General features: G+C 46.6%; 1 protein-coding gene across 1 annotated transcript in view; it reads left to right on the top strand.

Annotated features, from left to right (window-relative positions):
• SMC1B (structural maintenance of chromosomes 1B) overlaps positions 1-27,135 on the top strand; it is a 941,781-nt gene that overhangs the window by 513,912 nt on the left and 400,734 nt on the right. The window contains 1 exon segment of the mRNA XM_029600056.1: positions 16,911-17,052. Within this exon segment, the coding sequence (XP_029455916.1) occupies positions 16,911-17,052 (142 nt within the window).

The raw sequence follows: 27,135 nt of genomic DNA, 5'->3' as shown, positions 1-27,135 counted from the left end.
CTCAGCATGTTGTCTCAGCATGCTGATATGGTTTAAGATGAGTAATAGGCATTTTTAAATGCCAGGTCTTTAGTTCTTATTGGAACATCTTTCTTTCTGAGATTATACGTAATGACTCTGGTAGCGATTTCAATAATTTTAGACCTGCTGTGGAAAACATGCACTCTTGTGTGCTTCAGGAAGGTATTCCAGACTGTTGGCACAGTTAAAAGACCTTTGTTTTGGGATCTTAATGTTCGCTTAGTGGGATTGTATCCTATGGACCCTAAAGCGAGGGAGCAACTCCTGTTTCCTAAGGTGGACACATTAGTCTGTGCTGTGATGAAGTGGACCACCATTCCAGTGGAAGGAGGTAAGGCTTTAAATGAAATTCAGGATTGGAAGATTGAGGCTATTTTGAAGCAGGCCTTTGAAGCGATGCTCATGAATCTCCAAATCTTTGCTTGTTGTATTGTGGCCAGGGCCAGGTTACAGTTAGCCAGGAGGCCTGGAAGCTCTGGGAGAGAATGGCCCATACCTGGAGCTAGGAGCTGCCTTCCTGGAAAATGCCGGCTATGATTTGGCACGCAAGGCAGCTCGAGGGGTGGCTTCTGTGATTGCAGCCTGATGGCTCCTGTGGCTACAGAACTGGTCTTCTGATACTATTTCAAAATGGAACCTTATAAAGTTAACTTTTAAGGGGTTCTTGTTTGGAGAGGAGTTAGAGAAGATGATGAATAGATCTGGAGAGTTGAAATTTCCTCGGTTAAGAAGTCGGATAAGAAGTCGACTCCCCAGTTTTCTCAAGCCAAGGGGCAATTTCGGAGCTCTTGGTGTTTTAGCACCTCCAGAGGTTTGAGTAGTCAAATGTCTCTGATATTTGGGAGGTCGTAGTCCTTTTGGCCAAGGAAGCCAGGCAAAGACGGAGCCTCCGGCTCTGGAACCCCGCACTCCTCCCAATGAAGTTTTGGGGATCCATCCTCCTCTGCCAGATAGGCAGTCACCTGTCTTAATCTTATCGGTGGTGGACCCACATCACTTCCGACCAATGGGTTTTGGAAGTGGTACGCAACGGATACACTTTGGAACTTATCTATCCTCTCTGATGCTTTTATGGTTTCCCCCTGCAACTCCGTAAAAAAGAAGTCAGTGGTCCAGTACACGCTGCAGTGGTTGCTCGCCCTAAAGGCAGTAGTTCCAGTTCCATAATATCAGGAGGGTACAGGGCACTGTTCCATTTACTTCATGGTTTCCAAGAAAGAGAGCTTGTTTCGACCTATTCTGGATCTCAGTGGGGTCAATTGGGCCCTCCAGGTTACCCATTTTCGGAAGGAAATGTTAAGATCAGTGATCATGGTGGTGGAGAAGGGATAATTTCTCACTTCTTTGGATCTATCGGAAGCTTGCCTTCATATTCCAATTCGAAGCAGCATCAGCGATATCTGGGCTTTGCAGTGTTAGGTCAGCAGTACCAGTTCCAAGCAATGCCCTTCGGTTTGACCACGGCATCCAGGACTTTTTCCAAGGTGATGTTAGTCATAGCCCCAGCCCTAAGAAAGGGAGGGCATTATGGTTCATCTGGAATTGGATGATTGGCTAATCAGAGCCAAGTCGTTGGAAGGGAGCCAATTGGTGACCATCAGAGTGGTTCAGTTATTACAGTACCTGAGGTGGATAGTGAACTTAGCCAAGACAACCTGCAGCCATCTCAGGTTCTGGAGTATCTGAGCATCCGGTTTGACACGGCAAGGTGTTTCTCTCGGAGTCTCGCAATCAGAAGATCTGAGGTCAGGTCTGGGCACTGTGTGCGGCGATCGGCCCATCAGCCTGGTCTTATCTGCAGATGTTGTGATCTATGGCCACAGCAATAGAGATTGTACCTTGGGCATGTGCTCATATGCATCCTCTGCAGTGGTCTCTCCTTTCTCGATGGAATCCCCAGTCTCAGGAATACAATGTGATGATGGCCTTGCTGCCGGAAGTGAGGCAGAAGCTTCTCTGGTGTTTGAAAAGGGAGCATCTAGAAAAAGGTATGGATTTGACACTCCCAACTGGTTGGTGGTCACCACAGATGTGAGTCTCCAGGGCTGGAGAGCACACTGTCAAGAGCTGCTGGCACAAGGGTAGTGGACTTCCAAAGAGGCGACTTCATCCATCAGTCGACTTGAGGCATGGGCAATTCAACTAGCTTTTTCCTTCAGTTCACAGACCAGTTAGAAGGAAAGCCAGTGAAAGTTATGTCAGACAACGTGACTGCAGTGGCATACCAAGGAGAGATATGAGGTCGACAAGTCTGTCTAGAAACGGATGTCCTTCTGCCGTGGGCGGAACTTCATTTACATGCACTATCAGCCTCCCATATAGCAAGAGTAGACAACGTGCAGGCGGATTATCTCAGTTGTCACAAGTTGGATCCAGGAGAATGGGATCTGGCTGCCAAAGTGTTTCATCTTATAATGGATTGCTGGGGATGTCCCTTTCTGGATCTAATGGCGACTCACAAGAATGCTAAAGTGGAGAGATTTTAGAGTTGGATAGGGATGTTCAAGCTGTTGGAGTGGATGTCCTAGTTCAGGAGTGGTCGCATGAAAAGTTATTCTATGCATTTCCACTATGGCCCATGATCGCTCATTTATTGCAGAAGATATCGAAACATCCAGACATGGTGCTTATGGTGGTCCCAGATTGTCCACGCAGGTCATGGTTTGCGGATCTACCTCATCTTCTGATGGGGCACCTTGGCAACTCCCTCTTCTCGGGGTTGCTATGGCAGGGGCCAATTTTTCACGACAACCCTAGTCAGTTTTGTATTACAGTTTGGCCCTTGAGAGTTCTAGGCTCTTAAAGCGAGGTTACTCAGGGGTAATGGTGGAAACACTTTTGAGAGAGTGCAAGTTTTCCACCTCTTGTCTCCATCAGAGCCGGCCATTTAAACGGCCGAGAAGCACCGATGGCCATAAAAAAGAACTAAGCGGCAAGATTTTAAATAAAAAAAAAAAAAAGGAAACCAGAGGAACTGCTTCAGGGAGAAGAGAAGTGGAGGGCCCCCCTCTCCCTGTAGAAGCCAGCCAGAGGAACACCAGCGAGGTAGGGCAAGAGAGGTTTCCTTCCTCTTCCCCAATTGGCCTGCTCACCTCCCAACACCCTCCCACCAACAGAGCCAGCCATTTAAACGTCCATGAAGTGCCAGTGGTGCTTGTGCCAGCTGGCACAAAGGGGCACACAAAGGGCGAGTGAGCCTGAAGTGAAGCCTAATTTTCTTCAACTTTATTGTTTATCATTTTTATTCTCTGCATGACAAAATTAACTTTTCTTTATATCGTATCCTTCAAATTCAAATCTACTAAATAAACATGTCTACAATTGAAAATATCCACAGAAAAAGAACATTCAGACATCAAAATAACAAACATTTCTCATCCAAAAGAAATGAAAAAAAGAATCTAATATATATAATTCAGTTAAAAAACAAAACCTTATGGCCTAATTTTAAAGGCCCAACACGCGTAAAAAATGGGGGTTACGCACGCAGCCTGACATGCGCTTCGCACGTATTTTAAAAGGTGCCTGGCTGTGCGCTTAACCCTCGTTACGTGCACAAGAGCCGGGCCGAAGAAAAGGGGCGGGCGGAGAGGTTTGGTCCAGGGGGCAGGGTGGAGCTGGAGACCACCGGTACAGCAGCCATTTGCTGCTGTGCTGGGTGATCGCACATCAGCCTGCTGGCGAGCCACCTACACCAGCTCAGGAGCTGGTGTAAGTTCTACAACAAGAAAAAAAAAAAGGTAAGGCCTTCTAAGGGATCAAGGAGGGAGGGTAGGTAGGGGGGTTTGGAAAGTTCCCTCCCAGTCCGGACTGGGAGGGAGCTTGGGGAGGCCTTATCTCTTCGCCGTGCATAAATTGCAATTTTCACCACCCCCTTACGCATGCCGCCCCGGATTTTATAAGATGCTGGCGCGTGCATGTTATAAAATCATGCGTCCATGTGTGCGCGTGTATTTTTTAAAAATCTACTTCTATATGAATTCTACTCTAGTCTCATGCTTACACTTCTTCTACTCGATGTTCAATCTCTAACAAAAAAAGTTCCGTCTCATAAATGATCTCATAGAAGTACTTAACCCTGCTATATTTTCATCATTGAAACATGGCTGAAAGAACATGACAGCGTTCTCTTAAACCAAACCAACAATCCAAATTATGAATTAGTTAATTTCCCAAGAATCAAAAAAAGAGGAGGAGGTCTTCTACTAATTTGCAAAAAAGAACTTAAATATTATAAAGTCAAAATAAACCCTCCTAATGAAGTTGCAATACTTAAATCACAAAAATTAAACATCTGTCTCTTATATAGTCCACCTGGATCTCTACAAAAAACTGTTCCTCATTAATTGAACTCTTTACTAAATCCTTCCCAAACCCTGAATCAACTATAATTTTAGGTGACTTCAACCTTCATGTTGACAACTCACAAAAAACAAATACATGTGAAATCTTCCTAGTTACAGTGGAAGCTATTGGCTGGAATCAGTTTGTAACTAAACCAACACATAAAGCTGGTCACGTTCTTGACTTAATTATTTGCAAATAAAAATAAATGCCAAATTTCATTATCTCACAGGACTATTCTTTGGTCTGATCACCAACTGATTAAAGCTGACATTACAATCTTCACAACAATCATTTAAAAAAAAACTTAATAACCATCAAATACTGGAAATAAATAGACCCGAAATTATTGAACACATCAAAAACAAACTATGTGAACTAGACTTAGAAAACTCCTCTTCCCCTCTAGACCTTTGGCAAAAAATAAATGAAATAGCAGATGACCTTTGCCCTGAGCAAATAAAAAAGATCCAAATAAATATAATTCAAGCACAAATAAACCTTGGTACAATGAAGGTCTACGACGAAACAAACAATTTCTTAGAAAATACGGGAAACAATGGGAAAAAAGCCATCTACTGAACACCTAAATATCTACTGAACTGAACTAAACAAATACTATGAACTAATTAACAAAAAACAAAAAAACAATATTATGTAAACCAAATACACGATGGTATCTTCAATTCCAAACTACTCTTCAAAACTGTATGAAACCTCATCACAAATCCTTCATCAACTTCATCTAACTCTTATGAATTTACTAAAGAATCCTGCAATGAATATGCAAACCTTTTAACTACAAAAAATAAACTATCTCACATCTAATTTCCAATCTAACAAAATAATTATCAAACCTGAAAATAATGCTACTCAACCAAGATGGACATCTTTCGACATTGTCTCCAAAATAGAAATTAACCAGCTAATTAACAAGATGAAACCTGCAACCCATCCTCTTGATCAGATTCCTGCAAATACCCTAAAAAAGATTAACACTTTAATTACACTAATAATAACAAAAATTGTAAATCAATCTTTATCACAAGGAAAAGTTCCCAATTTAACTAAGCAAGCTATTGTTAAACCTACCCTCAAAAACGAAACTGGTAACGCAGATGACTGGGATAATTAAAGACCTATATCAAATTGCCTTTAATTGCAAAGATTTTAGAAAAAGCTTTACTCCAACTAGAAAACTTCCTTGATGAAATCAAAATCCTACATCCAAAACAATTTGGCTTCAGGAAAAACTGCTCAACAGAAAAATTACTAATTTAATTATCTGAAAACATTCTAAAAGGTTTTTGTTATGGCCGCCGGCCGTGGCATTCCACGACCGGGGCCAGCCTCTCTTCCGTGGCGGCAGGCCATCTCTGACGCTCCCACAGTCATGGCCGCCGGCTGCGGTGGTCTGTGAACGGGGCCAAGCACTTACCCGCAGCGTCGGGCTGCCCCCAAGGCTCCTGCTGGAGCAGGCAGTCACCTCCGACGCTCTCTTCACGGCCATTGCCACTGCTGAGGCCTGGCTGCATGGCTCCTTCCCTGTCAGGCTGACACCTCCCCCTCTGGGCCTGCATAGAGCCGCGCACGCGGCTGAAGACTAAATTTAAAGGGGCCACGACAGGAAGTTGTCGTGGTTCCTTCCTGGGACTCCTTCCTTAGTTCAAGTATATAAGGTAAGGTCTGCTCCTCAGACCTTGCCGTGGTATCGTGGCTTCTTGTCTGGTTGATTCCTGTGCTCCGAGTTCCTGTCTTGATCCTGGGTTCCGCTGTTGGCCTGCTTCGGTCCTGTTCTAGTACTTCTGGTTCCTGCTTCTCCTCTCTCGTTGGACGGATTCTCTGGGATTGACACTTGGTCCGGCTTCCGACCATTCTCCCGGATTCACCACTGGACCGGCTTCCGATCATTCTCCTGGCTTCGACCACTGGACCGGCTTCTGACCATTCTTCAGCCTCTACTCCTGGACTGACTAATGACCTGCTGGAGGCACCAGCTTTCTGGATTCCATGACCTGCAGGAGGCGCCTACATCCAGACCTATCTTCAGTCCTCAGCGACTCACCTAAGTCCAAGCGGCCCTGGTCCCTATAGGCTCCTCTTGGAGGGACCGCGGGCTTCCAGTGACGAAGTACCTGTTCAACTGCTGAGGGTTGATTCTCTCCTAGGTAGCGCTAATCCTACCTTGGACTAAGGGTCCACCTCCAGGTTCTTACAGTTTTGATAATAATGAATCTTTTATTCTAATTCTTCTTGACCTAAATGCAGCGTTTGACACTGTTGACCATGACCTTTTCTGCAATCAATTAATGAATATTGGAATTGGTGGAAAAGTATACAACTGGTTCTCTTCCTTACTATGAAAAAGATCCTTCCAAGTCAATTAGGCTATCAAACCTCAGACCTCTTTAAAATTGACACAGGAGTCCCTCAAGGATCAGCCCTATCAGCAACTTTATTTAACATTTACCTCCTTCCTATTTGCACTCTATTATTAAATTTAAACACAAAATTGTTATATATGCTGATGATATTCAATTTTACATTCCTTTTGAGAAAACTTTTATAAAAACAACAGCAACCCTATCAAATACATGAAATCTATCCAAAATGAGCTATCTATTGAAATTGACTCTCAGCACTAACAAAACTGAAATACTTTGGCTAAGAAAAGAAAATATACCGGAGAGCGGTAGGATTTAAATCCTACCGCTCTCCGGCGCTGGCCTCTTTCTTCGATCCAGCGGTAGAGTGCGAAGCCAGGCCTGCGCTTTCGGCGCCCAGGACCCGCCGGGGTAAGGCCTCAGTAGCACCCTTACCCCCAGCAGCCCAGGCGCCGACCGCGAGGCTCCTCTCCACCCGCCGGCCTAAACTCCGCCCCCGACCGGAGCGCACCGACGACATCGACCTGCCGTGTCCCGCCCGCCAGCCAGGACAGCCAACCAGCAGCCACCCCAGCCGGCATTTAAATCCTACCGCTCTCCGGCGCTGGCCTCTTTCTTCGATCCAGCGGTAGAGTGCGAAGCCAGGCCTGCGCTTTCGGCGCCCAGGACCCGCCGGGGTAAGGCCTCAGTAGCACCCTTACCCCCAGCAGCCCAGGCGCCGACCGCGAGGCTCCTCTCCGCCCGCCGGCCTGAACTCCGCCCCCGACCGGAGCGCACCAACGACGTCGACCTGCCGCGTCCCGCCCGCCAGCCAGGACAGCCAACCAGCAGCCGCCCCAGCTGGCATTTAAATCCTACTGCTCTCCGGCGCTGGCCTCTTTCTTCGATCCAGCGGTAGAGTGCGAAGCCAGGCCTGCGCTTTCGGCGCCCAGGACCCGCCGGGGTAAGGCCTCAGTAGCACCCTTACCCCCAGCAGCCCAGGCGCCGACCGCGAGGCTCCTCTCCGCCCGCCGGCCTGAACTCCGCCCCTGACCGGAGTGCACCGACGACGTCGACCTGCCGCGTCCTGCCCGCCAGCCAGGACAGCCAACCAGCAGCCGTCCCAGCCGGCATTTAAATCCTACTGCTATCCGGCGCCGCGCGCCGGGCGTCGCGCACACGAAGGAGCGCAACAAAGGGGCCCCCCCCTTTGTGCGCCCCTTCGTGCGCCTCCGCAGCCGCAGCTACCCTGCAATCTCCTACAGACCAACGACAAGCCTTCAGTCTCATCCTGCCTGCTGCCACGGGACTCCGACGCCGCCCAGGATCCGTTATCCATCAACTCTACATCTCATAACCCAAATACAAGTCTTGAGACCAACAGGACCCCACCAACTGTAAGACGTTTTACCCACCCCCTCAGGCTCTTTATCTCACATACTCCCACAGCAGTTAAAAAAAAAAAAAAAAAAAAATTTTGCCTTAGTTAAATGCTATGTTCTACAGCCTGTTATAATTGTTACGATAATTGCCTGATTCTACCTAGTTTGCTTGTATTGCCTATATAATTGCCTGCCTCTTCTGACATTGCCTGGATAACCACGTTTATTTGCCTGTATAACCACGTTAATTTGCCTGCATAACCTCTTTAATTTGCCTGCCTCTTCTGACATTGCCTACATAACCACATTAATTTGCCTACCTCTTATGATACTGTTTGTATAACTACGATAACGTGCCACTACACACCCCCTATCCCTCTAGAGACTACACAACCTGCCCTACCTCAGAAACTAGATATCACACCCACCTCACCTACACCACCCCGTCTCCTGCATTCCACCCACAACCTCTCCTCCCTACCATAGGAAAGTATCTCCTCCCTTCCATAGGAAAGTATCCACCCGTTACCTCATACTAACCCACCCCTGCAGCGAACAACACCCTACCCTACATATAACAACCAAACAATAGCAGAACCCCCCACCCTTTACAATAATGACTCCACAACCTATTCCCACCATAAAACACTTCTACACCCACCACAAAATGACCAGTCACACATACATCACACAACAACACAGATCAATCATCCCCATTATGGCATCCCCCCTCACACAAATCCTGGGTATGCTATCTTTCTCCATTCTACTACTCAACGCCCAATCCATTCTAAAAAAGACCATTCTACTACAGGACATCCTCACAGACGAAGCCCCGGACATATGCGCCATCACGGAATCCTGGTTAAAGGATACCGACTCCGTCTTAATTAACCAACTATCCTCAGATGCATACAGCTTATTTTCCATACCTAGAAGTAAAAAAAAAGGAGGTGGACTACTCCTGGCCGCCAAAAAGAACTTCAACCTCACGCTCCAAAATATTACACCACCCCCCAAACTGGAAATCAGCATATTCAGATCTAATTCCCTCCAACTCTGCTTAATCTATGCCCCCCCTGGCCTTCTCGAAAAAAATCCCTCCCCACTCATAGAATACATCTCTAAACACATAAACAATACCAAGCCTGCCATAATTCTGGGAGACCTGAATATTCATGTAGACCGCAACCCCCTCTCCCCTTCTTCTGAAGCTATCTTAACAGCTATGACAGCACTTGGTTTCAAACAAAATGTCTCAGAACCCACGCACAAGGCTGGGCATACACTCGACCTCATCTTTACCAACTCCTCCATCCAAACTGACCAACCCAGATGCACACCCATCCCCTGGTCAGACCACTTCCGAATAGACACACGCTGCACAATCAAAGACACCCCCCCCCCCTCGCAACCCAAAAAAACAATAACATTTCGCAAAAAAGGCAAGACTGAAAACATCCTTGAGGCCCTCTCAAAAGAACTCCCCAACATAGACCTCACTGACGCAAACACAGCCACAGCTTCATGGTTTCAAATCACCACAGACATAGCAGATAGACTCTGCCCATCCCACACCAAAGAAATCAAAGCAAACAAAAATAATAAGAAACCATGGTATACAAATTAACTTAAAACCATGAAACTCGACCTTCGTAAAGTTGAAAAATCCTGGCGGAGGAACCAAACACCCACCATCCTAGCACAGTTTCGCGCCCTTCTACACACCTACAGAAAAGCCACTGAAAAAGCAAAGAAAGACTTCTATGCTGCAAGAATCCATCAGTTCCAGTTCAACCCACAAGCCCTCTTCCAATACGTAACCAGCCTTATCACAGCACCAGACAGACACAACCTTAACCACGACGATGAAACAAAGTGTGAAAAATTAGCATCATACTTCAACACTAAGGTACAGACCATTATGGCTCGTTTCTCACCTCACCCCAATCTCCTGAACCTAACAACTCCTAGCAATACTCCCAATGACCACTACAATCCCATAACACCCATACATACCTCAAACACCACCCTCTCAAATTTTGAAAACACATCTACACTAGAAACTGAAAATATTATCAAAAAACTCAAACCCGCCTATCATCCCTCAGACAACCTGCCCACCATAACACTAATCTCAAACCCTACATCAATTGCCAAACACATTGCAAATATCCTCAATAAATCTATCTCACTGGGACAGGTCCCAACACAACTGAAGCAAGCCATTATAAAACCCATCCTCAAAAAACCAGACTTAGACACCACTGATCCAGCCAACTATCGCCCAGTGTCAAACCTCCCGTTCCTCTCCAAAATACTAGAAAAAATAATTAATAAACAAATTACAGAATACATAGAAGACCACAACATTCTCTCATCTTCACAGTTTGGTTTCCGTAAACACCATAGCACAGAAACCCTACTTATCTCCCTCTCGGAAACCATACTCAAAGCCCTGGACAAAGGACAGCCCCACATACTCGCACTTCTAGATATATCGGCGGCATTCGACACAGTTAATCACAACATACTCATTAAACGCCTCAAGGAAATTGGCATCACAGACAACGCCCTTCTCTGGTTGCAGTCTTACCTACAGGACAGGAGCTATAGAGTAAAAATCGGCCGCAATGAATCCAAACCGGTCAGGCTATCACAAGGAGTTCCACAAGGCTCATCCCTATCATCAACCCTTTTTAATATATACCTCATACCCCTCTGCATACTGCTCTCCAAACTGGGCATCCAGCACTTCATATATGCAGACGACGTACAGATACTCATACCTATAACAGATTCTATCACTAACGCAATGAAGACTTGGAAATCTGCTTTGTCTGACATAAACAAATTACTCACTGACAACTTTCTGGCACTCAACACCAACAAAACCGAACTACTCATCCTCTCTCCCCCCAGCATTCCCACACTCAGCCTTTCTTCCCCCTCGCCACCAGGCTGCCCCCCCACCCAATTCGTCCGCAGCCTAGGCATATGGATAGACAACCACTTTAACCTCAAAAAATTCATTTCTAACACCATAAAGAGCGGATTCTTCAAACTCCACACCTTGAAGAGAATCAAACCACTCTTACACACTTCTGACTTCCGAACAGTACTGCAGGCCATGATCCTATCCAAACTGGGCTACTGCAACGCTATCCTACTAGGCCTCCCAAAAAATACCCTTCAACCGTTACAGCTCCTACAGAATGCTGCCGCCCGCATTCTCACAAATACTCACCGTCACGAACACATCACCCCAGTTCTTCAATCCCTACACTGGCTCCCAGTAAACTCCAGGATAATCTATAAATCCCTCACCCTCATACACAAAGCCATTCACAACCAAAACATGCACTGGTTCCCTGAACATCTCCACATCCTCAACACAACCAGACCAACTAGAAAACAGCACCAAGCCAAACTCCTGACACCCTCCCCCAAAGTCATCAAACATGCCACGATCAGAGAAAGATCATTCATTATAGCAGGCACGTCCCACTGGAACAAAATGCCACCCCATCTACGCCAGGAACCCTGCCATAAAAAATTCAAACAGAATCTGAAAACCTGGCTCTTCAAACTAGCATACCCCGACTAACCAACCACACCCAAATCTACATACCCGACCCTCACGCCCCTCCCGACTGACATGCCTCTACTGAACTTAATAACCATGACCCCCCCTCATCCCCGCCCCCTCCCACATCCCTTTTCCCCTTCCTCCCACCCCCCCCTCCTCCTCTTCCCATTTCAACATCCCCATCCTCCTCCCATTTTAACAGCCCCATCCTCCTCCTACCCCTCCATATCCGCCCTCTTACCTGTCACTTTGTGAATAGTTAAAGAACCTATTTTTCTTCTACCCTCCTAAGAATTACCTCTCCTTACCCGCCCATATTCCAATCACCTTTTCTCTTCTACTCTCTTTATGAGTTTATCACGTAACACCTGATAAACCACCTATCCCAAGTTGAACAGTTGTCATAATATTTATCTATTCTAATTTATAGTAAAGCTAAATAATGTTTATCTATGCTTATCTATTCTAAATTATTGTAAAGCCTGTTGCTACGTTATGTTACATTGTGAACCGGGGTGATGTTTTTAATGTGCCCCGGTATATAAAAAATTCTTAAATAAATAAATAAATAAAACCTTCCATACTAAACTTAAAAATAGCCAATATATCAGTTGCTGATGAAGTCCATGACCTAGGAATCCAAATTGATGAAAACCTCAACATGAAAAAACATATTTCAAAGATAATCATTGCTGGTTACGCCAAACTCAGAATGCTTCATCGTCTGAAACCTTTACTCACCTTCCAGGACTTCTGCACAGTTTTACAAACCCTAATTTTTTCTAATCTAGACTACTGCAATTCATTATTTCTAGGCCTTAATGCAAACTTAATTAAACCTCTTCAACTACTCCAAATTGCCTCTGCCAGAATTCTCACTGGAACTAGAAAATTTGACCATATTACTCCCACCCTGATAGATCTTCATTGACTTCCAGAACCTTCCAAATCCAATACAAAGTATTATCAATTATCTTCAGTATTATCAATAATATTGACTCATCTCCTCCTGGAATTTCTATACAACTCTACAATTCAACAAGAGACCTAAGATCCCAAAACAAAAGCATTCTTTCAATACCCTTCAACAATATTGCTCATCTTACCTAAATCAGAAATCATCTGTTCTCTATTGTCGGTCTGAAACTTTGGAACTCCCTACCTAATCCACTAAGACTAACAACTGAAAAAAAGAAATTCAAACAAGACCTAAAAACATGGCTCTTCAAAAAAGCCTATGAACTCACCTGAAACTATTCAAATATACTTAGTAAAAAGACTGATCTCACCCTTAATTTTCATTGACTTGTATACTTTCTTAAACTTTCTGTTTAAATAATTCCTTGGAATTATTCTCCATTGTTGTCATTAATAATTCAGTAATTCTCATATCCTTTTCATACTTTTATATTAATGAGGTTTGAAATTTACTATCTTTCTAAAATGTAATTCATTGCTATATTTGCAAATCGTTGTGATCTACGTTTTGAACGACGGTATATAAAAGGCATAAATAAATATATTTGCATTTGGCAGGTGTTTGAGCATTGGTGTCAGAATTACGCTTCTTTGTCTGCTTCGGCACCTTTTCCCTTAATCTTGGAATTTTTACAAGGTCTGAGTAAGGGATTAGCCTTAAACACGCTCAAGGTTCAGGTGGCTGCTATATAGCTTGGTATGAGGGCCGTGTGCATGGAGACCGCTCTTCTCACCTAGACATATGTTGGTTCTTGAGGGGAATAAAACACCTTAGACATTCCTTGCATTTCCAGGTATCCTTGTGGGATTTGAATCTGGCTCTCTCCTTTCTGGCAAGTTTGACTGGGGTATTTCCTTGCGGTTACTGACTCTGAAGACTGTGTTTTTGGTCGTTATTTGTTCTGCAAGACGGATTTCAGAATTGCAAGTCTTGTCATGCTGAGATCCTTTTTTGATTAATATTCGAATAAAGTGCAGATTCAGATAGTACCTGCCTTTCTGCCGAAGATGGTTTGGGAGTTTCACTTAAACCAGTTGGCTGTGTTACCATCCTTGGATAAGGATATGGATGGTCAGGAATACAGGAAATTGCAGCCGTTGGACATGCAGCGGCACTTATTGCATTATCTAGAGGTTAAAAACGAGTTTCAGAAATTGGATAGGCTTTTTCTTCTTCACCGGGGAGTGAAGAAGGAGGCAGCTTCTCAGGACACGGTGGCTCATTGGATTAAGGAAGTAGTGACAGCAGCCTATGTAGATTTCGAGAAGCCTCTTCCAAAACAAGTCAGAGCGCATTCGACCTGGGCTCCAGCAGTTTCCTGGGCAGAATTGCATTTGCTTTCTCTGGCAGAGATCTGTGGAACAGCGATGTCGTCTTCTTTGCAAACGTTTGCCAGATATTACTGATTAGATATGGTGGCATGGGAGGATTCTGCCTTTGCTAGGGCAGTATTGCTTGGGCCTCGGACAGCCTCCTGTCTTTGGAGGAGTATCTTTGGTACATCCCACTGATGTGGACTGGCTTTCCTAGATGAAGAGGAAGGTGAAATTACTTCTTACCTGATATTTCCTTTCCTTGAAGTAAGGCAAGTCAGTCCACCTTCCCGCCCTGGGTTGCCTTGAGGTGGCTGACTTTCTTCTGTGTTGCTAAATCCTTGTCCAGAAAGGAATAAGGTTCCAGGAACTTACTTGCAGCTGGATTCCCACAAATTGAGTGAGTACCATTCTTTTTCTAAGATACTCTGATTGTCCTAAGGGACTATTGTTAGCAGAGCTAAGTCCAGTGTTTCCGTTATTAAAGAAAAGAAAATAATCCACAAGGTAAAGTTGAATAGTGTTTGTAGGATGCAATGATGATGTTAATGTTTAGTGGTTAGTGTCCACAGTTTGCACTTGGAGAAATATTGGCTGGCTGGTGCCTGAGCAGAGCTATATGAGGGTGACATCAGTGAGTCTTTGTTCTCTATCTCCATCTGTTGGTTGGAGTGCACAACCCACTTGTGTGGACTGGCTTGCCTTATTTCAAGGAAAGGAATTTATCAGGTAAGAAGCAATTTCACCTTTATTAAAGATTTTTGCCTCAGTTTTTCCAGGCTCCAGATCACATGTGATATACTTTTCAACAATTAGCTTGGTGGGCTTTTGGGTGCTGTTGAAGCACATACACAGAGAGCGCAGGAGTGAGCCACAGATACTACATGGGCATGTTTTGAAAAAAATATGCAGGACTGATATTTGTCTGCAATCTGCCCCTGATTCCAGGGCAGGGACTCCCAGGATGGAGGATCTCTGGCCTAGAGCTCCGGAGTCTGAAATCCCTAAACCAGTGAGCTTCTGTTGTATTTTTATTTCAGTGTTAGAGGTCTAAGTTAAATTAAACTTCTACCTCTTAACTGTTGAAATTAAAAAATTGTAGTAAAGTTAAAAGTTAACTATGATTTTAGCACACTATTTAGTACAGATTTTTAACTACTATGCATGATACATATCAACTCATTGCACAAAGTTAAATTAAATTTTAGCTTGATAGTTAATGAATCTGTGTTCAGTTTTAGCTTAGATTTTTAACATGGATCTTATTACCTTGGGGCCTATGCTAGCTATTAAGAGTGTTATCTTGAATTGCTGCCCATTTGTTGTAAAAACATTTGTTACCTCAGTATTCTATTCAAGGGTTGTAAGTGCTACTTCAGCAGCACACTTACCGTATTTTTCGCTCCATAAGACGCACCTGACCATAAGACGCACCTAGGATTCAGAGAGGGAAAAAAAAAAAAAAAAAATTGTGCTAAACCGGCTCTGCGTCTGGGCGTCTTATGGAGCAAATTAGGGGAGTGCATAGCTTTTTTTTTTCTCCCCATTTTGTTTTCTGGTCTGGGGAGGGCCATTTCGGTCCACTCCCCAGATCAGAAAACATTTTTCTCTGGGAACCCCTCCCCCCCCCCAAAAAAACCCCCATCCCAACCCTTTAAATTAACAACCCCCACCCTCCTGACTCCCCCAAGACCTGCCGACTTAATTTACCACAACCCCCCACCCTCCTGACCCCCCCAAGACCTGCCGACTTAACTTACCGCAAACCCCCACCCTCCTGACCCCCCCAAGACCTGCCGACTTAATTTACCGCAAACCCCCACCCTCCTGACCCCCCCAAGACCCTGCCGACTTAATTTACAGCAAACCCCCCCTCCTGACCCCCCCAAGACCTGCCGACTTAATTTACCGCAACCCCCCACCATCCTGACCCCCCCAAGACCTGCCGACTTAATTTACCGCAACCCCCCACCCTCCTGACCCCCCCAAGACCTGCCAAACATCCCTGGTGGTCCAGCGGGGGTCCAGGAGCGGTCCGGGAACGATCTCCTGGGAGTGAGCCGTCGGCTGCCAGTAATCAAAATGGCGCCGACGGCCCTTTGCCCTCACTATGTCACTGAGACCGACCAATAGCAGCGGTCGGTCCCAGTGACATAGTGAGGGCAAAGGGCCGTCGGCGCCATTTTGATTACTGGCAGCCGACGGCCCACGCCCAGGAGATCGTTCCCGGACCGCTCCTGGACCCCCGCTGGACCACCAGGGACGTTTGGCAGGTCTTGGGGGGGTCAGGAGGGTGGGGGGTTGCGGTAAATTAAGTCGGCAGGTCTTGGGGGGGTCAGGAGGGTGGGGGGTTGCGGTAAACTAAGTCGGCAGGTCTTGGGGGAGTCAGGAGAGGGGGGGGTGGTTGTTAGATTTTTGTTTGTTTTTTTTATATTCGCTCCATAAGACGCACATACATTTTCCCCCCACTTTTGGGGGAAAAAAAGTGCGTCTTATGGAGCGAAAAATACGGTAGGTTTTTGCAGCCTGCTGTAGCAGAAACCTGAGTCTAAAGATGAACCTAATTTTCTTCCATAGTAATGCAAAATACTAACCATTAAACCATCAAACCTGCAAGTGTTGTTTTTTTAAAATAACTAATAAAGCAAGATTCTTGCTATTAATTTTGGCTTTATGATTTTTTAATTTTTTTTATGTTCTGATTTATTTAGATATGCTTTTTTTAATATTAGTTTTATATTTTTGTGTCTGTTTTGCGTGGCATGTGTTAAAAATATGATTTGTGCTTTTTTTTGCCTTCATTGGTTAGATTGTACACCACTTTGAACTGTTGTCTGAGAAAGTCATATATAAAAAAATTTAAATAAAATAATGCAAAATACTGACTTGAAATTGGTCACAGTAGGAATGTTTTTCTAGACTGGACTTTGAAAACCAGAAGACTCGTCTGGCAATTCAGCTGGATTTTTCCAGAGAGCAACTCGAAAAGGAGAGAAGCAAAGTTAACAAGCTAAAGGAGGCTATTCACAGTGATGAGGAGGAGCTGGTCAGGCTCAAGGAGGTACACAATATGTAAAAAAAATTTACTCTGCAGGTGATTTGGAAAGTTAGATACATACAAATTACTTTTCCTTGTCTAAATAAAACCAGTAGAAATTTCTTGTATCAAACTGTTACTGCAAATATTGCTGCCACGCTTCTTTTCAGTTTAAATAAAGTTGTGTTCTTCATTGACCAGCAGCACTGAATTAACCAGGACTCTTGATAGATATCATCTGATGGTGCCAAAAAGAGCCACCTCTCATTGCTCAGTGGTTTCTGCATGTGCGCTGCTTTGTGAGCCCCTCAGTCTCTTTTTGTCCAAGCTACTACACAAATGTGTACTCTTTCATTTGAAAATTTTCAGTCCATTTTTCCCCCTTATTGCAATCTGTTTTCCTGAACATACCCAGATCAGTCCAGAAAAGTGGGTTGTGTATCCCTACCAGCAGGTGGAGTCAGAGAACAATTAGAACTTTGGGCATTGCTACAAAACGAGAGTGCCACCTGCAGTCACTCAGTATTTCTCTGACTCCAGCAGATGGTACAGATGCACACCTGCAGTCTTTAGTTATATTTTTTATTTAGTTTGAATTTAATTTTTTGGTTTACGGTCGCTTCCTGAGGTGTTAGGTGCCTTCGTGGGCCATCCCTCATAGAAGCCGGGCGTCCGGGGAATTGGATATTCCTGTCAGAGTTTCACCCGCCACAGTTTGGTGTCTGATGACCAGGGGCTCCTGGCAACTCACCACCGTCTCTGCTACAGCTGCTCCCTTGTCTCCTGCAACAGCTTTTCTCTGTGTCTTGGTAAAGTTTAATTAAAAAAAAAAAAAAGAGAGGCGTTTTTACAGCAGCTGAGGTAAGGAAAGGTGCAGGAGGGACCGGGTCTTTTAAGGCCGGCCGGGGAAGCTGTCAGCAGTGTTCCCCTCAGCTCCCGGGGCTCCGGGTCGTATTCTGAGGGCAAGGGTGAGTTTTTCTCCGTGTGCCTCTTTAACTCGCCGCTTCCCTGCTGGGGGCCTTGCGATTTCACTATAGACAGGCTCCTTTTCTGTGGCACGGCTGCACGCGTTTTTCCTTAGCCGCAGCACGAACAGTTTGTTTTTTCCGGCCCTGCCTGACTGAAATTTTCTCCGCGTCGCGGCACCGAGTGTTTCTTTTTTTTATTCGCACCCTTTTCTATTTCACTTCAGACTATTGACACACTGCTGCGGATGGGACCGAAAACAGAATCGCAGGCCTGCCACGCATGTAGGTCACGCGGCCAGGCGTTAGATATGGCCTCCTTATGCGCAGCATGTTCCCCGGGGTTAGAGGGCTCTTCAGGGCTTCTTGCCTCCTCCCTCGGAGAGGGAACATCTGTCTTGCCTTCCGCTTCGCAGGAAGAGGATTCTCTGCCTGTTCTACCCCTGGTGAGGGAATACCTCACCGGGGGAACTGATGATATCACCCCAGCCTACTCTCCAGTGGGGGAGGGGGACCCGGAGGGGTTTTCCCCAGAATTTGTCCTCCTTATGCACCAGGCTTTCCTGGCAAGGAAACGCTCGGTGGTAAAGCGGGCAGGTTCAGACCCGCCTGAGAAAAGAGGTCGGGTTACGGGCCCTCAGCGCCTCCCTGATCAGGCTCACCCCACAGGGGATTCTCCCCAGGGTATGTGAGACCCGATCCCAGGGTCTGGGGCGACGCCGGCTTTTGGGGTAGTGGGGGCGGCAGACCTGGATCCGCGGCCAGATCTGGCTGATGTGGATACTGATGATCCGGATGAGCCCGATGACCCTCCTGCGGAGGGGGATGACCCCAGCATGGTGCGTTTGTTCAAGTGGGATGAGTTAAGACCCCTTATTCCCCAGGTCCTTGAAGTTCTGGGACTTAAGGTTTCTCAAGAAGAGTATGACAACGAGGGCGTCAATCCAGTCCTCGACGGCATTAGGGGTCCCACAACATCTTTTCCTCTGCCTAAGAAGGTCCGCAAACTAGTGACCCGGGAGTGGGAGACTCCGGTTTCCGGCTTGAAGGTGGGCAGAGCTATGGCGAAACTGTACCAGTTATCGTCTGATATTTTGGATTTACTGAAGATTCCAAAGGTGGACGCCGTGGTTTCGGCAGTCACGAAAAAGACCACTATCCCAGTTGCTGGAGCAGCTGCCCTTAAAGATATGCAGGACTGCAAGCTGGAGATCCAGTTGAAGCGAGCATTCGAGGTTGCCGCGCTAAGCCTTCGAGCGGCGGTTTGCGCTGTCTTCATGCAGAGGACCTGTCTGTGTTGGGTCCAGGAGTCAGCTGCCGGGGCCGGTACAGGCGATATTCCACCCGACTAGAAGCAGGCATCGCTTATGTTGCAGATGCTTTGTATGATCTGGTGAGGACCTCGGTAAGAGGTATGATGTCCTTGGTGTCAGCGCGACATCTCCTCTGGCTGCGAAATTGGGCGGCAGATTTGTCCTACAAGTCCCAGCTTTGTAATCTACCCTTTAAGGGCAAGCTCCTGTTTGGGGAGGATCTGGATCAGCTTGTAAAGCTGCTTGCCGAATCTAAGGGCAATTGGTTGCTGGAAGATAAAAGATCTTCTAAGAAAGTCTTCCCTCCTTGAGCTAGGTTTTGGGACTCTCACCGCTTCAGAGTGGGTAGATACTCCGCCCCTTCTGCTTCTAAACCTGCTTTAGGGCGCCAGCAGTCCTTTCGAGGGGGTCGCTGGCCCGGAAGAGATTCGGGACATCTTGGTGCAGGAAGTAATAAAAACCCCAATGAAGCCACGAGCACCCATTCCATCGTCGAAGTTGTCGGAGGCAGATTATCCAACTTTTACATGGCATGGGCAAGAATTACATCAGACCGCTGGGTCTTAGAAGTGATCAAAGACGGGTATGCACTGGAGTTCTCGCGCCCTGTCTGAGAGGTTTTTGTGGAGTCCCGAATGGCCTCAAGTGTCAAGCGAGAGGGTGTCCGGGTGACTCTACAACGACTTCTCGAACTCAAAACTATTGTCCCATTTCCGGAGGCACAACAGGGACGAGCTCAGTACTCCGTGTACTTTGTGGTCCCCAAGAAGGAGGGCATGTTTCAGCCCATCCTCGATCTGCAGAAGGTGAACCGTTGCCTTCAGGTTCCTCGCTTTCGTATGGAAACCCTGAGGACAGTGATGGCCGCGGTTTCAAAAAGGGTAGTTTCTCACTTCTCAGGACCTCACGGAGGCCTATTTACATGCTCCAATCCGGCTGAATCACTAGAGGTTTCTGCAGTTCAAGGTCTTGGGATGACACTTCCAATTTAGAGCCCTCCCATTTGGTCTCGCAACAGCTCCTCGCACGTTCACCAAGGTGATGGTGGTGGTGGCGGCCTTCCTTCGTTAGGCGGGAATCTTGGTCCACCCGTACCTGGACGAGTGGTTGATTTGCGCAAAGACTTAGGAAGACTGTGAGAGATCGGTGCACATGGTGATGTTCGCATTGTGATCCCTAGCTTGGGTAATCAATGTGCAGAAGAGTCACTTGGAACCCACTCAGAAGTTGATTTATCTCAGAGCACAATTCGATACCTTGCTGGGCAAAGTGTTTCTAGCGGTGGACAGAATAGGGAAGTTGCAGGAACAAAATACATTCCCTTCTTCGAAGGAACAATCCCACAGTGTGGCATCATTTTCAGGTCCTGGGCTCCATGGCTTCAACCTTCGACTTGGTTCCTTGGGCATTTGCTCACTTAAGACCTTTACAGCATGCGCTTTTGTCTCGCTGGAGCCCGGTGTCGGAGCAGTTCCATCTACTAATGCCTCTACTTCCAGAATCCAGAGCCAGTCTGTCATGGTGGCTGTCACTGGACAATCTGGAATGGGGGCTGGATTTGGACAGTCTGAATTGGCTGATAATCTACACCGATGCTAGCCTTTCAGGTTGGGGGGCGGTGTATGCAGACAGGTCTGCCCAAGGGCTCTGGTCGGCGATGGAAAGATCCTAGTCCATAAACCGGCTCGAGACCAGGGCTGTACGGCTGGCCCTGTGGGCATTTCTTCCCTGGATCCAGGGCGGAATGGTGCAAGTCTTCTCAGACAATGCGACAACGGTGGCGTACAACAACCGACAAGGTCGGACTCGAAGTACCGCCGTAGCACTGGAGGCACGAATTCTGTTAACCTGGGCGGAGCACCATTTCGAGGGCATTGCCGCATCCCAAGTCGCGGGAGTAGAGAATGTGCAAGCCGATTATCTCAGCCATCAGCAACTAGACCCAGGAGAATGGGAACTATCTCTCGAGGCAGGGAATCTAATTTGCGCCAGATGGGGGAACTCCTCAGCTGGATCTGTTGGCAACACAGGCAAACGCGAGAACAGGGCTCGGTGGGCATAGATGGTCTTGTGTGTCCTTGGCCCATGGGGATTCTTCTGTATGCCTTCCCGCCCTGGCCCCTCATAGGTTGGCTTCTCCCAGTCGCATAGAGCGGCACCCGGGAAGGGTGATTCTGGTGGCACCTGAGTGGCCATTTCGTCCATGGTTCGCGGATCTGGTATGCTTGGCTCTAGAGGGTCCACTTCAGCTGGCTCATCTAACGCATCTGCTCCGTCAGGGGCCCATATTTTCAGATTGGGAGGATCGCTTCTCTCTCGCGGCTTGGCTTTTGAGAGGCAACGTTTACGCTTGAGGGTTTATTCAGAACAAGTCATTTCCACCCTCCTACAGGCGTCTCGCCTATGGCCTATGTGAGAGTTTGGAAGCCTTTTGAGACGTGGTGTCATCAGCGTTCCTGCGACCCTTTAGCGGTGCATGTTTCTCGGGTGCTTGACTTTCTGCAACAGGGCTTCACTAAGGGCTTGGCGTTCAATTCCCTTCGTGTACAAGTTGCAGCTCTAGGTGCCTTGCGAGGAAACTTTGACGGCTGTTCGCTGGCAGCGCATCCAGATATTGCTCGGTTTCTTAAGGGGGTCAAACGTTTGCATCCTCCCATCCATTCGGTGTGACCGGATTGGAGGTTGAATTTAGTCCTGCGAGTCGAATGTGGCGCTCCTTTTGAGCCTCTTCGTGGAGTTTCCCTGAAAGATCTGACTTTGAAAATGGTGTTTTTGGTGGCCATTTGCTCGGCCCGTTGGATCTCAGAGTTGCAGGCGCTGTCATGTCGGGATCCTTTTCTTCAGATTTACGAGGATCGGGTATCGTTACGTATGGTTCCGTCTTTGTCCCTAAGGTGGTTTCAGCCTTTCATGTCAATCAAACTGTGGAGCTTCCGGGGTTCCCTAACTGGTCCCGGGAGTCTTCTCAGAACAGAGACTTTCATCTTTTGGATGTGCGGCACGCCTTATTGCGTTATCTGGAGGTTACCAATGACTTCAGACGTTCCGATCATTTGTTCGTTCTCTTTGATGGCCCAAAGAAGGGGGACAAAGCGTCAAAGGCGACCATATCTCGGTGTATTAAGGAAGCCATTTTCACGGCATACATAGCCCGAGGGCGTCAGATGCCTTTGGGTCTCAGAGATCATTCCACTAGGGCTCAGGCTACCTCCTGGGCAGAGTGTCAGTTACTGTCGCCTCAGGAGATCTGTAGGGTGGCAGTGTGATCATCTATTCACACTTTTACGAAACATTACCGATTGGACGTTAAGACTTCTGATGAACCGTCCTTTGGGGAGAGTGTGCTTTGTGTGGGTCTTTCGGGTTCCCGCCCAGTGTAGGGTGGCTTGGGTACATCCCACTTTTCTGGATTGATAAGAGTATGTTCAGGAAATGAAAATTGGTTCTTATCTGTTAATTTTCGTTCCTGTAATACCACAGATCAGTCCAGAGGCCCACCCCTTTCTTCAGATACCGAAAGACTGACTTGGTCAGAACCTGCTTAAGTTTTTTATTGTTGAAGCTCCTTTTTTGCAGAGATGATTCATGGAGCAGTTTTTAGCAGTTGTTTGGTCTGGTTTTTGCCAGGGGCGAAGTGGTAGTCCGGAAATTTTGTTGGGTGCTACCCTTCGTTATTTAGTTCTGTTAGCGTGGGCGTGGGTATAGGTCAATACTAAGTTACTGCAGGTGGCACTCTCATTATGTAGCAGTGCCCAAAGTTCTAATTGTTCTCTGACTGCACCTGCTGGTAGGGATACACAACCCACTTTTCTGGACTGATCTGTGGTATTACAGGAACGAAAATTAGCAGGTAAGAATCAATTTTCATTTCTCCTATTTCTTCAGCTGCCCCTCAATAGCACTTTTAAGTACTAAAAAAAACAAACACTTTTTTCATTAAGATGTCAGAAAAACCGAAGTCCAGCAGGTCTGTTTTTAGTGGCTTCAGGGTCTGATGTTAAAACGGTAGTGTTCTATAAGTACTGGGGCCCAGATTTATGATTTGGTGAACTATTAGTTCTGTGTCTCATGTAATCCAGGATGCAACAGTCTTGGGCCTGAGAGAAGCAGGATCTTAGAAGGCCACTGAAAGGTAAGTGCCAACATGAGTCCATGCATCAGAACTTTTCCTTCAGAAGCTGTTCTTCTTTCTCATGATATGTGGAGCCAGGCCAGGGTTCCTCACCCTCAGTTCCCTGTTCAGTTGGGAGGACTCCCTCACCCTACATGGTGTCAATTCCCCAATCTACCTCAGGTCTGCAGTCGAAGATTAAAAGGCCTGTGACATCACAGGAGGCACAAGGCAAGGTGCCTATGTGAGGCCTGTCCATAGTGCAGACCCAGTCAAAACCGAAGAGGATAAATCAGTTCCTAGACAGGGTCCTGCACCAGACCCATCATTGGTGCCCAGGAAGAACAGGAACATGGCGCAGGTGCCATCATTTTTCTTGGCATGAAAAGTCCTCATGATGCCAATGTACCTTTTCTACCTGGATCTCAACTCCATGAGAGCACGGTCTATTTTATCAGCATAGAACACCCACTCGAAGTCACCATTGATGCATTTGGCGCTGAGAGCCCACTCCAAGGCACCATTGATACTCTGCACGAAAACATACATTAATGTTGGATGCCATTGATGCAAGAGGCTGTGGTGCCATTTTATTTATTTATTTATTTATTTATTTATGTAGCATCTACCTTATAAATGGCCTGTGACCGACGGCCCGCAAATGCGCAGTAGAGCGCAGCTCTACTGCGCATGTGCGGGCAAGGATGTCGATCAGAAAAAAAAATGGCGGTGGGGCCGCAGGAGCGGGAGGAGAAGCAGCGGCGCCGCGCGCGCGCGCGGTGCCGCTGCTTCTCCTCCCCAGATCTGCCGGCAGATCTCGGGGGGGGGGTGGGTGTCCACTCCCGCGCCCCCCCCACCGAGATCTGCCGGCAGATCTGGGGAGGAGAGAAGCAGCGGCGCCGCGCGCGCGCGCGGGGTGCCGCTGCTTCTCCTCCCCAGATCTGCCGGCAGATCTCGGGGGGGGGGGGGGGTGTCACTCCCGCGCCCCCCCCACCGAGATCTGCCGGCAGATCTCGGGGGGGGGGGGTGTCACTCCCGCGCCCCCCCCACCGAGATCTGCCGGCAGGAACGGGAGGAGTTAATGGAGCCGGGTGAGGGTTGCGGGAAGTCGCGCTTACGGCGCCGGGAGGAAATGGAGGTGGGTGAAGGGAGGGAGGGAGGGAGAGGGGGACTGAGTGAGTGGGAGGGAGGGAGAGGGGGGACTGAGTGGGAGGGAGTGAGGGAGAGGGGGGACTGAGTGAGAGGAGAGGGAGGGTGGAGAGGAGTGGGTGGGGGAGGGGGGTGGTGAAGAGTGAGGGGAGAGAGAATGAGGGGGAGGTGAGAGACAGAGGGATGTAGCCCGTTTTAACGGGCTTTACGGCTTGTTTTTTATATACCGAGGTATAGCATAGATGCCTTCACTCCGGTTTACATATGGAACAACTTGTTACATTGAAAGAATTAAAACTTTAAAGTTTAACAATAGTGGGGAAATGGCACCAAAAGAAGAGATATGAACAAAGAACATAGTGTAAACAGGGTAGATACACTGAATAGATAGGCAGAGATAACTGGGTTCTTCAAAAAGGAGGTATCAGTGGCTTGAATCAGTAGAGATTGTCCAAATGGAATATTTAAAGTTGGCAGTTAATGGGATTATAGTATAAAGTCATTGAGAGTTGTCCTTAAGAGACAACTTAAGCCGTAAGTTGTTTAAGTTCTGATGGCTTAAGTTCCTTAAGCCATCAGAGAAAGCATGGAACATGGCACAAAGTCCAGTTCTATTGGTATGGATCATCTTGGAGCCAGTAATTGTGCCATCTTTGAAGCTAGGTTCTTTGGCAGTATTGTGGTATTGTCTCTAGATGCTTTTCTGCTAAGCTGGGACATTGGTCTAATGTATGCATATTCACCAATTCCATTGACCGCCAAAACTGTTTAAAAGATCTTCTGGGACCAAGCACAAATGATCCTCATTACTTTGACTTGGCCATGGCAAGTGTGGTTTCTTTATTTTGTCCCTTTGTCAGTTCAGCCTCCAGTTCCATTGGTAGCTTCTTTGACTCTCATCATGCAGGAGCATAGCATGCTTTGCCACCCAAATTATCCTCTCTAGCCCTCAGCATGAATGCTGAGTGTGCAGTAGTGTCTTTTAAGTTCCTCTACAAAGAGGTGTAGGATATACTGGTATCATCCAGAAAGCCTTCAACTAGAAAGTCTTGGTTTCAAGTGAAAGAGGTTCTTGTCCTGGTATCTGTCCTATTCCGAAACAATTTTTTCCTGAAGCCTGAGGAATTTACTCGAGTACTTGTTCTACCTGTCACCTTCAAGCCTTAGTATCTCTTCAGTGAAAGTTCATTTTGTTGGTATTATAGCATATAGCTTATCACCAACGGGTGGAAGGTGGTCCAGTCTCTATTCACCCTTTGCTATCCAAGTTCATAAGAGGGCTATGGAATTCCAAGCTTCCGATTAGTAAATTTCATGTTCATTGGGACCTTAATGTAGTATTAGCACAGTGCATGAAGCCTCTTTCAACCTGTTCAGTTGTTGAGTTTGAAGTTTCTTACTTTGAAAATTGTGTTCCTCATAGCACTCACTTTCACTCGAGGAGTCTGTGAATTACAATTATTGGTCTCTTATTCACAATACCTTGGGTGCTTACACAAGGTTGTTCTGCATACTCACCCTAACTCCCTAGCAAAAATGGTGTCAGCTTTTCACATTAACTAGCCATCATGCTGCAGACTTTCTAAGATCACAGGTGCATAAAAGAGAAAAGGCACCTCATTCCATGGATTGTAAGAAAGCTCTGGAGTATTATTTGAGAAGGTCTCCATTTCATTATCAACCTTTTCAACTGTTTTTGTTATTTGATCCCAATAAACTAAGAGGGGCAGTAGCCCAGAGAACACTGGAACCCTGTCCAATTGTCTTGCAGAATGTATTGCACATTGTTATATGCTGGCTGTCTTAAGATTACAGACTTTCAAGGCTCATCAAGTAAGAACTATGGCGGCTTCAGTGACTCATTTCAAGACTGCTTCTAATGAGGACACTTGCAAGCTGCAACTTGTCTGTGCACATCTTTATAACTAACTACTATCTAGACAACTTTGTTATGAGTCGTGACTAACTCTGCCCTGCTTGTTGATGGAGAAAGCAAGTTTACTTTCCTGTAAACAGGATTCTCTATACACAACAGGATGTATTAGTCATGTTTATTACTTTCCTGCTTCCCTGCAGAGAAAACTACCTAGTTAAAGCTTAACCTTTGCAAAAAACTGAGGGACTCAGGAGTTAGCGCATGCAAGGGAACCACTGCACATGCTTAGTAAGTTTTTACCAAGCTCTGAGAGATGCTCCATTCAGCACCATTGAATGACATCCACAAATCATGACTAATTCCTCCTGCTGTCTACGGTGAACTAGGTTTATAAGTAAGCACATCTTCTTTCTATGGCGGAACCAAAACAAAACTGTGCAAGTAGCTTGTGAAGGCGGCACAGAAGGTAGGCCTCAGAAACACTGTAAGGTACCAGCTCTAGGTATCTGACCCAATCTACCTCAAAGCCTTTATGTAAGTAATGTGGGTCCTTGCTGCTGTGGTGAGGTTGACACAGCCTATGGGGCGAACCCCATAGGCCCTCACTGACAGCTGGCAGAGGTTCTCTGACTGGAGAGAGGTCTAGAGCTTCACCTTTACTAGCCCCTTTCCCCATAGGGTTCCGGGGCCGGC

The sequence above is a fragment of the Rhinatrema bivittatum genome, chromosome 4 (genome assembly GCF_901001135.1).
Source record: "Rhinatrema bivittatum chromosome 4, aRhiBiv1.1, whole genome shotgun sequence".
NCBI lineage: Eukaryota > Metazoa > Chordata > Amphibia > Gymnophiona > Rhinatrematidae > Rhinatrema > Rhinatrema bivittatum.
Note: the sequence above shows the minus strand (reverse complement) of the source record. Positions and strands in the feature narration are given on the sequence as shown.